The 13502-nt window shown below is 51.0% G+C and overlaps 1 protein-coding gene across 2 annotated transcripts in view; it reads left to right on the top strand.

The window, feature by feature from the left end:
• SLC24A4 (solute carrier family 24 member 4) overlaps positions 1–13502 on the top strand; it is a 194242-nt gene that overhangs the window by 144414 nt on the left and 36326 nt on the right. For both annotated transcript variants that reach the window (XM_055555672.1, XM_055555673.1), the window contains exons 11-12: positions 4602–4771; positions 8471–8675. In XM_055555672.1, the coding sequence (XP_055411647.1) occupies positions 4602–4771; positions 8471–8675 (375 nt within the window). The remainder of the gene's footprint in view (positions 1–4601; positions 4772–8470; positions 8676–13502) is intronic.

Raw genomic sequence — 13502 nt, forward strand, 5'->3', positions numbered from 1 at the left:
CCAGGGGTCGCCCCAGGCCTCCTGAGGAAGGCTCAAGGCCTGCCTGGCTTTCCCGACATGCAGTGAACCGTATCTCTGACCCATGTCAAAGGCCAGTGGCAGGAATCTGAGGACTTGGGAAGGCAGAGCAGGTGGGGTCCCCCTGTGGTTTCTCAGATGCCAGGCCCGGTTCTGGAGACCTCTGTTCTAGAGAGACCGCTGACTCATTGCCCCGAGGAACAGCAAGGCTGGGAAGGATGCCATGGAGCTGGAGAGGAATTCCAGACCTGCCCCCAAAAGCCCCCCTGGAAGCCCCTTCTCCTGGGGCTGTGGCCTGGTCTCCTCAGCTTCTCCCTGGACCTTTGGGGATTCTGGACCTCTGAAGCCAGCCCGAGTCTGTCAAGTACCCCCAAATGTTTGGGCCTGACCAGCTACTGCCTTGGGAACCTTGTCCTCAATTCTTTTTAATTTTTGGCCAAACCTTGCATCATGCGGGATCTTAGTTCACTAACTACGAATTGAACTCGTATCCCCTGCAGTGGAAGCTCAGAGTCTTAACCACTGGACCACCAGGGAAGGGTCTATTCTCTATTCTTAATCCAGCCAATTACCAGGTGATTCCATCCAGGGGGGCAGTTCTGCCAGGGAGCCAAGAACGTTGACGCCCTCTGCCACCCAAGACTTGTGTTAAGGTCTGAATAGGTTCTTGGAGTCAGGATCTGGAGGGGGCGGGGGGAACAGCTTTAACTGGCATTGCCGACAAGTTCCACCGACGGTGTTGGTAAAGGTCTCCTTTAACCAGGAGAAAGCACCGTGGACCAGCCTCCTGAGGGGTATTTCTCTTTTATTCCTCATGGCCTTGGGCAAGTCACTGTCTCTTTTACGTCACTTTAATTCCTAATTCCTATAGGCTCAGAAGGGACTGTTTGCCTGTGTCTGGGACACGTAGGGGCTGAAATCTATACTCCTAGGCACTCCCCCAGCCCTCACCCTGGGGTGGGTCAGGGTAGGAGATTCCTCACATGTACACTTGAGCAAGTGCTGGGTTGGCCAAAAAGTTCATTCGGATTTTGGGGAAACCTGAACAAACTTTTTGGCCAACCCAATCTGTTCTGTCCCGTCTCAGGTAACCCCCAGGAGGAAGGCACCTGTCATGGGTGCTGAGTGAGGGGTGGATCTCTCCATGTGGAAGGAGGAAGGCTGCTGGGGAGAGGGTATGGGTGCAGCTGAGGTCACAGGCCCACCCCTGGGGGCCCCAGGAAGGAGGCCAGCAGAGCACAGGCCGGTGCCGTGCACCTGTTTCTTAGACGCGCACAGACTGCCCCAGAAGAGAGCTGTTTCCAGAACAGCTCTGCCAGGAGGGGAGGAAACAGTGTGGCCACTGTTTGGGATTTTTAGCTCCACAGACACGGCAGGTCCAAGGCAGGTCCCCACCCCTCACAGTTTCTTAAGACAGAGGCTCTTCCTGGCCATCCTTGTACATAGAGATCAGGGCTCCTGGGATCCTCTGGACCTTCATGGTGAGAGGAGCGATTCTGTTTACCAAGTCAGTGGGAGATGCCTGCATCCTCAGCTGCCAGCCCCAGGAGCTACCTGCTGCCCATGTGGCTGATGGAGGAGGCTGGTCCCCAGTGCCACATGTCAGGGATGTGAGCACTTCCTCTTCCAGGCAAATCCAGGCTGCCCTGAGGCCACGTGGGGCCTTTCCAGGCCCTCTCTGGTGGCCCTCACTTTTGTATCCATGTCAGTAGGATTTCCCACAAGTTTATTGCTTTCCCCCAATCCTCAAAGTCCAGGACAATTTCTGGAAAATTGGAAGATTAGACACAAGACTGTCCCCTAAGGCCAAGGAAAGGAGGGGACATAGGTCTCCCTCCAGCTCTTATCAGGGTGAATGCACTTAGATAAAAGCCAAGGAGGAAACGGGCTGGGGCAGGGCTGGGGGACGTAGGCCTGGAACTGGAGAGGTTGGAGCCCAGAGACTCAACCCCGGATGGTGGCTGCTCCTTTCCTCTCTGGCCCATGCTCTTCAGGTCTCCTTCCTGGTCTCCTTCGGTGGGCCCCTCTCCCCAGCAGCCTTCCTCCTTCCACGTGAAGAGATCCACCCCTCACTCAGCACCCACGATAGGCGCCTTCCTCCTGGGGGTTACCTGAGACAGAACAGAACAGATTGGGTTGGCCAAAAAGTTTGTTCGGATTTTCCGTCCCGTTTTAAGGAAAATTCCACACCAACTTTTTGGCCGGCCCAGTACTTGCTCAATGTGCACACAGGGTGGGGGGCAGGGTGGGCAAGCGGGGGAGTGTTTGTGACTCACTGAAGGACATTGTTCCCTAGAAGCAGATTGACTTGGGCAGGAGATCACACCCTGGGGTGGGGGGGCCTGAGGAGAACAGGGCTTTGGGATTTTGCCACTGTTGCCACAGAATCTTTCAAACTCAGAGCTCATCTCCCCTGGTCCTCAGGCTCCAGGCAGGTCATATAAACCACCCCATCCAGGGTTGTCAAAGATTGCTGGCTTTCAGGAAGACACACACACACACACAAAACCCTGATTTTGCTGTTTTGCAGTTTTGGTATTTCCCATAGATGTAAAATCAAACTTTTTTAACCCAACCTCTTGACAGGAAAGGAGATGTTGCCTTTTTACCCCCCACTCCTATAAAATGCGCTTATGTACTTGAATGCTCTTAAAGATCATGTAGTTCAGCTCACCAGATCAGCGCAAGCTGGTCTCTTTTTGGGGGAATAGCATCCTCCAGTTTTGTTCTGCATACAGTTTTTTTTTCCCCCCTAAAAGTTTTACACATTTTTTTTATACCACACTTCAATTCTGCTCAAGAAAGCAGAGCACAATACAGCAAGGAAAGTGTCCAGGATGGAGGCAGGTGGGCATCCCATTTCCTGCCATGGCTGGGGGTCTGGCCTTTCCTTGCTGGCTGTCCAGTGGCATTGCACATGACCCTGTAGCCGGGGCCATTTTGACCACCAGCTGGGCTCACTGTAGGACCTTTCCAAGCTTCCCTGGCCCTGGACACAACTTTGTCTTGGAACAGGGAGGGAGCGGGTGATATCTGGCCTTAAACTTCCGGGGCAACATGCTGACATTGGCTGGGTTACCTGCTAAGCAAGCGGTGGGTGGTGCCAGGATGAGATGCCCAAGAAGCCAAGGAGGAGAGGGGCCATCCCCATGGCCAGAGGTCCCGAGCATTGAAGTCCCTCTACTAACACCCTCCTTCACATAACCCCCGGCACCTTGGCCACCATCAAGAATGCTGCCCCAGACTCCCGGCGTCCACCGCACGCTAATCATCTCTGCAATCTCTGTTGGCCTTTGTCTCCTTAACACTTCTCCTCTTCTAAATTGTAAGTAATCTGCTTTGACCCAAGCAATAACACATGCATTTAAGAAACAAAACCCACGAGTTCAATGCACGCCTCATTGGCGGTTAATATTTGTCTCCCACAAATGCATGGTCCTCCTGGCTTTGGTTCTAACCACATGCCTCCTGTCTGCTGAGCCTTGCTGCCTGTTGGGTGAGGGTATGTGTGTCTTGTGTGCATTTGTTCGTGTTTGTGCTATTAACTCTCGTGCAGGTTTGCTCTGACTGCTCCTAGTTACCCTGTTATCCAGGAAGGACACTCATCAGGAGCGGGTGACCAGTGGAGAGGGACGGGCATACCTGCTTTGGCAGCCCCTCAGAGGGGAAGGCTCCCCTGCTTCTGTGTGCTGTGTCCAGAAGGGTTTCTATTTCTGGACCCTCCTGGGCTCTGGAGTTAACTGTCAAGCTTCCCCCAGGGACTCCAGCACAGAGCATGTTCCTGAAGGTGGCGGGGAAGATCCAGGGACCAAGGAGATTTGTTCTTCAGCTTCATGAGTGGAAGCAAAGGGTCAGAGAGTGGCCTCCCTGCTCGAGGGTGCTGGTTTCACTGGAGACACTGGTCTTGGCCAGCAGCTTACTGTGCACCCCTCACAAGCAGGCTCCTCTCCTGGGTCTCAGTTGCCTTCTCAGGGCCTGTGAGCCAGATCTTTGACCTTGCTGGTACCGCCTCATGGAGAACAATTTGGAAGCATAGTGTGCCAGGTGGAGATGACTCCTCTAAGACAGAGCAGGTAGCTTCACAGGAAGCTTAGAACAAGTGCTGTTACCTCCCAGCATTTTCCCTTTAGGGGGCCCTTGTCCGTTTGTTAAATTTTGTCTGAGTCTCTGTAAATGGTGGGGAAGAAAGGTCCCCCTCAGAGTCATTGGTGAGAGGTAGCAGGGACCCAGTCCACTTTGTAGGTGGGCTGCCCCATGAAGCTTAGGTGAGGAACTGAAAGACCCTTACATTTAGCCAAGACTGGACCCTAGAAGAGAGGGTCATCAGTCAGCAGAGGGACTAGCCCTGGAGATGTGCATGTGGTCCTGTAAAAGGGGGACCTTGGGGATCTGTTCAATACTTGTGGGTGGTTCAGACCCAGGTGGTTCACTCTACGAATGGGAGGATCTGCAGCCAGCCTCCCATGTGGCTACCAGCTGCTGAGACCAAGAAGTCTGCCCCTCGGGGGGATGTCAGTCACCCCAGCCCTGGGGTTTTGCCCTGGGGGTTCTCAGCACTAATCATGGCTTTGTGCTCAATATAGTGAAGGAGGAGCCTCAGTACAACAAAAACCCAGTGGTGATGGTGGACGAGGTCATGAGCTCCAGCCCTCCCAAGTTCACCTTCCCAGAGGCGGGCTTACGCGTAATGATCACCAATAAATTTGGGCCCAGAACTCGTCTGCGGATGGCCAGCAGGATCATAATTAATGAGGTAAGTCTCCTTCAAGGCCTGTGAGACCACGTGAGCCTGAAGCCTTGGATGGGTTCCAGCACTGCAGGAAGCCCTGGCTTGTCAGGACATTTCCTGGCGTTGGGCCCAAAGTGTCCTCTGCCAGGCTTGTGTTTATCACCAGCCTGTTGAAGCAAGGAAGCCCAGACAGCACAGGCAGCAAATGATCCTATCAGGAAGGAGTTTAAGGCAGGTAGCAATCGAATACCATGTCTGCCACTTTCCACTAAGTATTTTCCACTGCTGCTAAGTCACTTCAGTCGTGTCTGACTCTGTGCCACCCCATAGACGGCAGCCTACCAGGCTCCCCCGTCCCTGGGATTCTCCAGGCAAGAACACTGGAGTGGGTTGCCATTTCCTTCTCCAATGCATGAAAGTGAAAAGTGAAAGTGAAGTCGCTCAGTCGTGTCCAACTCTTCGAAACCCCATGGACTGCAGCCTACCAGGCTCCTCTGTCCATGGGATTTTCCAGGCAAGAGTACTGGAGTGGGGTGCCATTGCCTTCTCCATTTTCCACTAGAGAAAGAGTGGTCTGAAGTACAGATTTTTTTTTTAATGTTACTCAGGGCAAAAAAAAAAAAAAAGGAATACACACCTATTCTCTATGGATAGAGCAACTCTAGAAGAAAACTAAAAGACTATAGAAGCCTTCTGGTTTGTCTCTCTCAGCATGTGGATCCATTACCTCCTTTGTTATAACAGAAAGTGAAGTGAAAGCGAAAATCGCTCAGTCGTGTCCAACTCTTGGCAACCCCATGGATATATAGTTCATGGAATTCCCCAGGCCAGAATACCAGAGAGGGTAGCTGCTCCCTTCTCCAGGGGATCTTCCCAACCCAGCGATCGAACCCAGGTCTCCCACATTACAGGCAGATTCTTTACCAGCTGAGCCATCAGGGAAGCCCAAGAATACTGGAGTGGGTAGCCTGTCCCTTCTCCAGCTGATCTTCGCAACCCAGGACCCAAACCAGGGTCTCCTGCATTGCAGGCGGATTCTTTACTAGCTGAGCTACCAGTGTTATAACTTATGTCTCTTTTAATGCAACCTCAAGGTAGCTGCAGATTTTCTTTTTCCAAGGATAATTCTCTCTTGATTCCTATAAAGCTAGAGTCATGACCCCCTTCCCATTGCTACCATTCATACTCCTACTGAGTCACACCCCACCTCCTCACAATTCTATCCTTGCACAGCTGTTGCTGAGTCCAAACGTGGTCTGTTCGCCACAGGACAGGCCAGTTAACTGGGAGATTAGGTGTGGAAGCAATGACTAGGACATTATTTGGAAAGCGACTGATTGAGAAGATGGCAGACTAATGTCTCAATAGGACTGAGGTGGGGAGGGGGTAGTTGAGTAGATAAAGACCTTTTTCTTGCAGAAATCTCCTGGAATGGCCAACCTGGGGGAAGAGGGGTGATGTGTTAATCAGAGGGTCAGGCTCCCCTGAGGCAGGCCTTTAGGGAGGGAATGTGTTAATCTCTTCAGGAAGAGGGTCAGGGTTCCCCGAAAAGTATTAGTCAGTCGTGTCCAACTCTTTGCAACCCCATGGACTGTAGCCTGCCAGGCTCCTCTGCCCACGGAATTCTCCAGGCAAGAATACTGGAACTGGAGGTCATTCCCTTCTCCAGGGGATCTTCCTGGCCCAGGGTTCCCTGAAGCATGTTATTACGTATGATTATTATAACAAAAGGTGGCACTAGTGGTAAAGAACCCACCTGCTAATGCTGGAGACAAAAGAAACTCTGGTTGGAAGAGCCCTTGGTGGGGGGGCGGGGAGGCATGGCAACCCTCTCCAGTATTCTTGCCTATAGAATCCCATGGACAGAGGAGCCTGGTGGGCTCCAGGTGAAAAATGTAATTTTTCAAAGGTCAAAGTCAAACGGATCCATCATGGAGTCAGAATTGGTTCTTCCCTGCAACACAGCTATTTGTGGGTTTTTTTGTTTGTTTTGTTTTGACTATAAGGAAGACCTTTCATTTAACCCTTTTTGGGTAGTAAAATATTATGCCTGGGCATGTGTCTCAGATCACTTTTCTCTTTTAGGCTAAATGTTGTGGACATGTTTGTAGGAAAAAACGTTTTAGATTTCCACCCAATCCTAGACTTCATGATATAGGAGTCCCTGCCTAAAACCAATATGAAGCCAGTTAATGGTCAATTCCTCTTTCTTTTGGAAAAAATAACATGCTTCCATTTTAAGTAATAATGACTTTTTTGGCCCATCTTTTTGCTTCTAGTAACCATAAGGATAAGTGTTAGGCACACAGTTATGGAGTAATGCCTTGGGGGCGTGTGTACTGACTCTTGGTTTCCTGCTGATGTAACTGGGAAGGAGATATGTGTCCGTGTGTGATGATTATTACCCACAAGGTTTTAATACTAAAGCATAAATATTTTTAATGAGAGCTAGATAAAGATGAGCTGTGCAAAGGCAAACAGATTTTCAGAAACATGGAAACCTGTTAATTTCTTGGTATGTGGTTTCTCCCTTTCTCCGGTTTAGTAGAAACCCACTGACTCGGCTTCTGCTTGGGTGGAAAGGAGGCAGACTTGGTCAACAGCTATAAGGAAATAGTGGAGGGAAGAGGTCTGATTGGTTCAGAGGACACCCATTACACATGGCCAAAGATTTGGACAGCAGAAGCCTTCCAAATGCCTACTAACCCTATAAGATGCTCAAATTAAAAGGGAGATGCAAATTAAAACCACAATTAGACTCCACCACACATCCACCAGAATGACTAAAATGGGAAGAATTGTCAGTATCAAGCATTGACAGGGATGGGAAGCAACTGAAATTATAATCCGTTTCTGGTACAAATGTGAAATGGTTCAACTTGCACCTACCTTATGATCTCACAATCCCACTTCTAGATAAATACCCCAGAGAAATGAGTGCATATGTCCACAAAAAGGCATGGTCATGGCATTCTTCCTGATAACCAAAAAGAAGAAATAACCCAAATGCCCATCAAGTGGCAAAGGACATATTGTGTGTTATTCACACAGTGGAGTACTATACACCCCTGGAAAATAATGAACTACTGATTCATGCAACAAGATGGATGAACCTCACAGATATTAGGTTGAGTGAGAGAAGCCAAATATAAAATAATATGTACTCTCTGGATCCATTTATAGGAAATTCAAGTTCAGGAAAAACTTAATTGATGTGTATAAAAGTCAGAATGGGGTTATCTTAATTACTTTTGGAGAGAGGGGACCCTTAGCGAGTTGTCTGAGAGGCTGGAAATGTTCTACATCTTAATATGAACCATCACTGGACCATGGTACACAATATAAATGCAATTTTTGCATGATATACCTGAAATGAGATTTTTTGACTATGCAGAGCCTCTCCTGTGAATGTCTTCTGGTGGCTTATGACCATCCACTGGGAAAGTCAGAATGACTGCTTTTATCCAGTGTCATGGGCTAGTTTGTCAGGTTGACACTAAGAAGAAACCCTGGGCTCTGACCAATACCTTTGCTGATACTGGTTCGAGTGGAAACGAGCAAACTTAGCTGGATTCTAAGGTCCTGGAGCCATTTCTCAGGCAAACCCGAAGCCAGGGGTGCTGTTCTAGAAACCCTTAAGTGCCACCTGCCTGTGAGGAACCAAGCAACAGGGTGCAGCTTTGTCACACGCCTGGGTGTCTGTCTTGCCTCCTGTCCACACAGAGGCAGAGGCTGATCAACTCGGCCAATGGCGTGAGCAGCAAGCCGCTTCAGAACGGGAGGCACGAGAGCATCGAGAATGGGAACGTGCCCGTGGAAAACCTGGAAGAGCCACAGCGGGACCAAGAACCCCCGCCACAGCCCCCGCCACCTCCCCAGGAGCCAGAGCCCGTGGAGGCCGCTTTCCTGTCCCCCTTCTCCATGCCTGGTGAGTCCTGGGGGCCAGGGCTCTCGGGCCACACTGCTGGCCAAATGGAGGCCTGGGAAGTACCCCAGTAACCTGTAGTAACCACACTCAAATGCCCAGGGCAGCGGGGCTTTCTCATGCAGTAAAGAGAAACAAGCACATACGTTATTTTTATGGACATGCTCAGACTCTCCAGCCCTTCCAGTGTGGGCAGGCTGTTTTGCCCATGTGTTGCATATTTGCTGGGACAGGATATGCTAAAGCCACACATGATCTTTAGACAGTTACACCTTATGTGTTTGACGATAACTCGTACCTATAAATAAGTTAGAGCCGATGTGGCTCTGGCCCAGGCCTGAGTGTCCTCCCATATCATGGGATGGGCCTGGCGTCATATGACTGCCAGCTCCTCGCTGACCTCACCTCTGCTCCAGCCACACTGGCTTCCTCACTGTCCTTCTCAGAAAGTAGCAGATATGCTCCTGCCCAGGACCTTTGCACTTGCCCTTTGTTGAAATGCGCTTTGTTCTGCTACCTGTATCACTCACTTCCTTACCTTCCTCGGGTCTCTGCTTAAATGTCACCTTCTCAGTGTGGCCTTCTCTGACCACCCTAATCTAAGTATTTTGAATATATATATCTTTTATCTTGTGTGTCTCCCTGGCTAAAAAATCAGCTCCATGCCAGCAGATATCTTCGTCTATTTCATTCACTGTTGTATCCCCAGTGCCCAAACCTGACACATAGTAGGTGCTTAGTAGAGGTCCATCAAGTGAATGATTTCAGGAATTTGTGTGTGAGAGGATCCCCAGACACACCCAATCTGTCTTCATCTTTAGCCATACTCCTCTGCAGTCCATGATGGGAAATAAAGGCCTGAGCTCTTTAGCCCCATCTTGGAGGTTTTTTCTTGGTGTCCTGCCATCCTGAATGGCAGCAGAATTCTAAGATTTTCAAGTCCAAAACTTGATGTTTTCCCAAAAAGATTTCTGTGTTTAACAACAGGCTCACAGATGGCACCTGATTTGGGAGATGGCTTGGGGTGGGGAGAGGAGAGGAGAGGCAGTATAGTCCCAGGGAAGAAGATGCAGGCACAGTCCAGGAAACAGCCTACCTTGCTGGGGGTTCGGACTGAGAAGAAGCTACCTTTTGGGGGTTCTGTTCTCCAGCCCCGGGAGGTGGATGGAATCCCTGTTTTACAAATGTGGGGCCTGACAGGGTCATCACCACCACCCGCTACTGCCGCTTCATCTAGATGCTGTTCCTGACCCTGCTTATTGTCCAGAGCTCTGCAGGAAACCAGGGAAGGGACCTGCCCTTTGGGGCAGCTGCCGTTCTGTAAAGGGAGGCAGCCTCATGTAAGGGCAACTCATCTTTCCATTTCCTTGAAGCTTTGAGTTTGGCAAGACTGAATTGGGTGGTCCCCGGGGCCAACCACCCCCCTCCTCTCATCCTGGTGCCAGAATCTGATGCTCCTTAGACAAGTGGCTTGTGGGAAACCAGGTCTAGCTCCCTGCAGGGACTCTGGGCAGGTCACCTCCTGAGGTGAGGAGCTCAGAATGCTGTTCTCTTACAAGGGCTGGGACCAGATCACTCCCGGGTTCTCTGCACCCATGAACCCTTTCCCAGGGAGCTCCGCCTTTCCTGGCGGGTGGGAACTTCCTGTTGAAATTGGTTCCACATTTCTCTTAAAGCCAGAGGCTCTGGGACATTCCCCTGGGCTGGCCCTCAGCAGAGCTTCCGCCCAGGGCTCGCCTCTGGAATGGGCCGGGGCTTCCTGTGTCCCTGCGGAAGCTCCCTTTGTGTCCCTGCGGAAGCTCCCTTTGTGTTCCTGAGGAAGTGTTTCCAGGTGGCGCCCTGGGAAACCGCAAGTACTTCCTCTCCATCTCCTCTAACCTCAATGTGAGAAGCGGGGGCGGGGGAACGGGGTTGTGTGGCTGCTGCCTGTTTAGGTGTGTCCAGCAGCCAAGGGAAATTGAGGCCAGTGTGGACAGGGGTTCACAGGAATGTGGAGCCAGGCAGCGGGACACAGCACCTGTGAGAGATTCCGCATAGCCAGCTGCAGGCCCTCCGTCCTCCCACTCATCCCCGTCATCTTTTCAGCTAGTCTCTGGTTGTGGCTCAGTGGTGAAGACTCCGCCTGCAGTACAAGAGACTTGGAGGAGACATGGGTTCGATCCCTAGGTTGGGAAGATCCCCTGGAGAAGGAAATGGCAACCCCACTCCAGTATTTTTGCCTGGGAAATCCTACGGACAAAGGAGCCTGGTGGGCAACAGTCCATGGGGTTGCAAAGAGTTGGACACGACTGAGCGACTAAACAACTGGTTGTGGAAACACAATGATCTGAGACCGTGGGGATGCCCTGAGGGGCTTTAGGGGCGGGTGGAGCTAGTATTCTCCTTAACTGGGGCCCAGGAAGGAAGCTGGGGCCAGGGGAGGGATAAGGGGCGGGGCACTGGAAAGAGGGGAGGATCTGTTCCACTCAGAACTAGCGTGGCTGCAGATATCAAGGAATGAGCCCAGGCTGTCTGGTGTGCAGCTCTTCTGTGTGGTTGGGGACAGGCTGGGAGGCAGGTGCTTTAGGCTAGAAGTCCTGGGTTGGAATCTTGGTTCTACTGCTCCAGCTCTGTGACTCTGTTTCATCTCCTAAACCTCAGTTCCTCATCCACAAAATGGGATGAAGGCATCCTCTGTAAGCAGTACAGAGGTCTTTATTCACCCCTTCTGTGTGACACACAGGTGCTCAGTAAGTGTTCGTTTGGATGACATGCCTGCATGTTAAGTTGCTTCAGTCATGTCCCACTCTTTGCAACCCTATGGATTGTAGCCCACCAAGCTCCTCTGTCCCTGGGATTCTCCAAGCAAGAACACTGGAGTGGGTTGTCATTTCCTACTGCACAGGATTTTCCCGACCCAGAGATCAAACCTGTGTCTATTATGTCTCCTGCATTGGTAGGTATGTTCTTTATCACTAGGGCCACCTGGGATGACAACATGCTTTAATCACATGGTTTCTGTTATACCCGGTCTGTCCTGCTTGGACCATAAACAATGTTCTAGAAAGTTCATGGGAGTCAGAATCCCTGGAGGTCTGGCACCGTGGTCATTCCCAGAGTCAGAAAGAGGGAACTTGTGATGGACAGGGAGGCCTGGCGTGCTGCGATTCATGGGGTCGCAAAGAGTCAGACACGACTGAGCGACTGATCTGATCTGATCTGATGCTATCCACCTGTTTTGTGCCAGGCACTGGGCTTCAGGTACTTTGCAGACAAGATGATTATTTCAGTCAGTAAATATTTGGGTACCAGACTCTTGTGGGCCTTGGTGATCCAGGTAGAAACAGGACACCCTGGATTCTGGGAGCTTCCAGGCATGGGGGTTAAATCTGAGCAGATAATTGCATGATACATTTTATGTATCATCTCCTGCCCTCACCACACAGCTGAAGGGTGGAGATGGTGGAAATGCCAGCCCATAGCCCGTGGGCTCTGCCCACCCACATGATGTGTCACTGGGCTTGTAGACCAGAGCCCGAGGGCACCCAGCCACAGCCTGGCTCGGGTGCCCGCCTGGTCTGATGCTGGATTTACATCTACACCCAGTGCAGCTGTGCCCACTTCAGGGCACAGAGGCTGGTAATTGGGCTTCCTGGGCCAGCTGTTGGTGGGGAGAGAGGAAAAGGGGAAGGAACTCTTTCTCCCATGAGAACTGTGGTCTGCAGCACAGGCATTGCCCTGCAGTGGCCAGCCAGTGACCCTGAGCCCCAGTCTGGCTGGAGAGAACCCTTGATACATGCTGTTTGTGGCTGATGTACTGTCTGGGACATTCTCCTGCCCCATGGGCCACACCCTTGCCCTCCAACTGGACTCCTCTTGCTCCCATAAGGGTAAGGAAATCACATCTTGTGTCCGGTATCCTAGCCCTTGTGTCCATCATTATTATAAGTGGCCACATCTACTGGGGTCTTGTGTGTCAGGCACTGAATGAAAAATAGGGAATTCTTACAGGGCTCTTCTGGAGGTTCTGTGTGCCATGTCCTGTTCTAAGAGCTTTATATGTATTCCCTCATTTAATCCTCATGACAACACATAAGGTGGGGACGATGATCATCTCCAGTTTATGGAGAAGGAAAGGGAAGCATAGAGAGGTTCAGTGACTTGCCCACAGTCACCCAGCTACTAAGTGGAAATCAAGGGTTTCCAACCTGGGTGGCCCAGGCTAACCACTCTCTCTTTGTACCGTGCATTTTCATTCCATCCTTGCAGCTATCTTGAGAAGGAGGCATTACCATTATCCCCATTTTACAGAGAGGGAAACTGAGGCTCCAAAAGGAGACTTCCCAAGTCACACAGCTATTATGTGGGGAGCCACCCTTCCACCCTGAGCCTCCTGATCTACAAACACCATCCCGGGCCGGTCCAGTCAGGAGCAGAAATCTAGGCCCTTTGGAGGTTCTTAAACCGTGTGTGTGTTAGTCACTCAGTCATGTCCGAGTCTTTGTGACCCCATGGACTGTTAACACAGCAGGCTCCTCTGTCCATGGAATTTTCCAGTCAAGAATACTGGAGTAGATATTTCCTTCTCCAGGGGATCTTCCTGACCCAGGGATCAAACCCAGGTTTCCTGCATTGCAGGCAGATTCTTTACCATTTGAGCCACCAGGAAAGGCCTTGAATGGTAACAGAAGGTAAAGTTTACTAAACGCTTCCTGTGGACCAGACAGGGTGGTTCACACACACACTCATTAAGTCCTCAGGACCACCCTGGAGGGTGGGTACTGTTATCCCCATTTCCCAGGTGAAGAAGCTGAGGCTCAGAGACGTTTAGCTGCCCACGATCACACAGGA

This window comes from Bubalus kerabau, chromosome 19 (genome assembly GCF_029407905.1).
Source record: "Bubalus kerabau isolate K-KA32 ecotype Philippines breed swamp buffalo chromosome 19, PCC_UOA_SB_1v2, whole genome shotgun sequence".
NCBI lineage: Eukaryota > Metazoa > Chordata > Mammalia > Artiodactyla > Bovidae > Bubalus > Bubalus kerabau.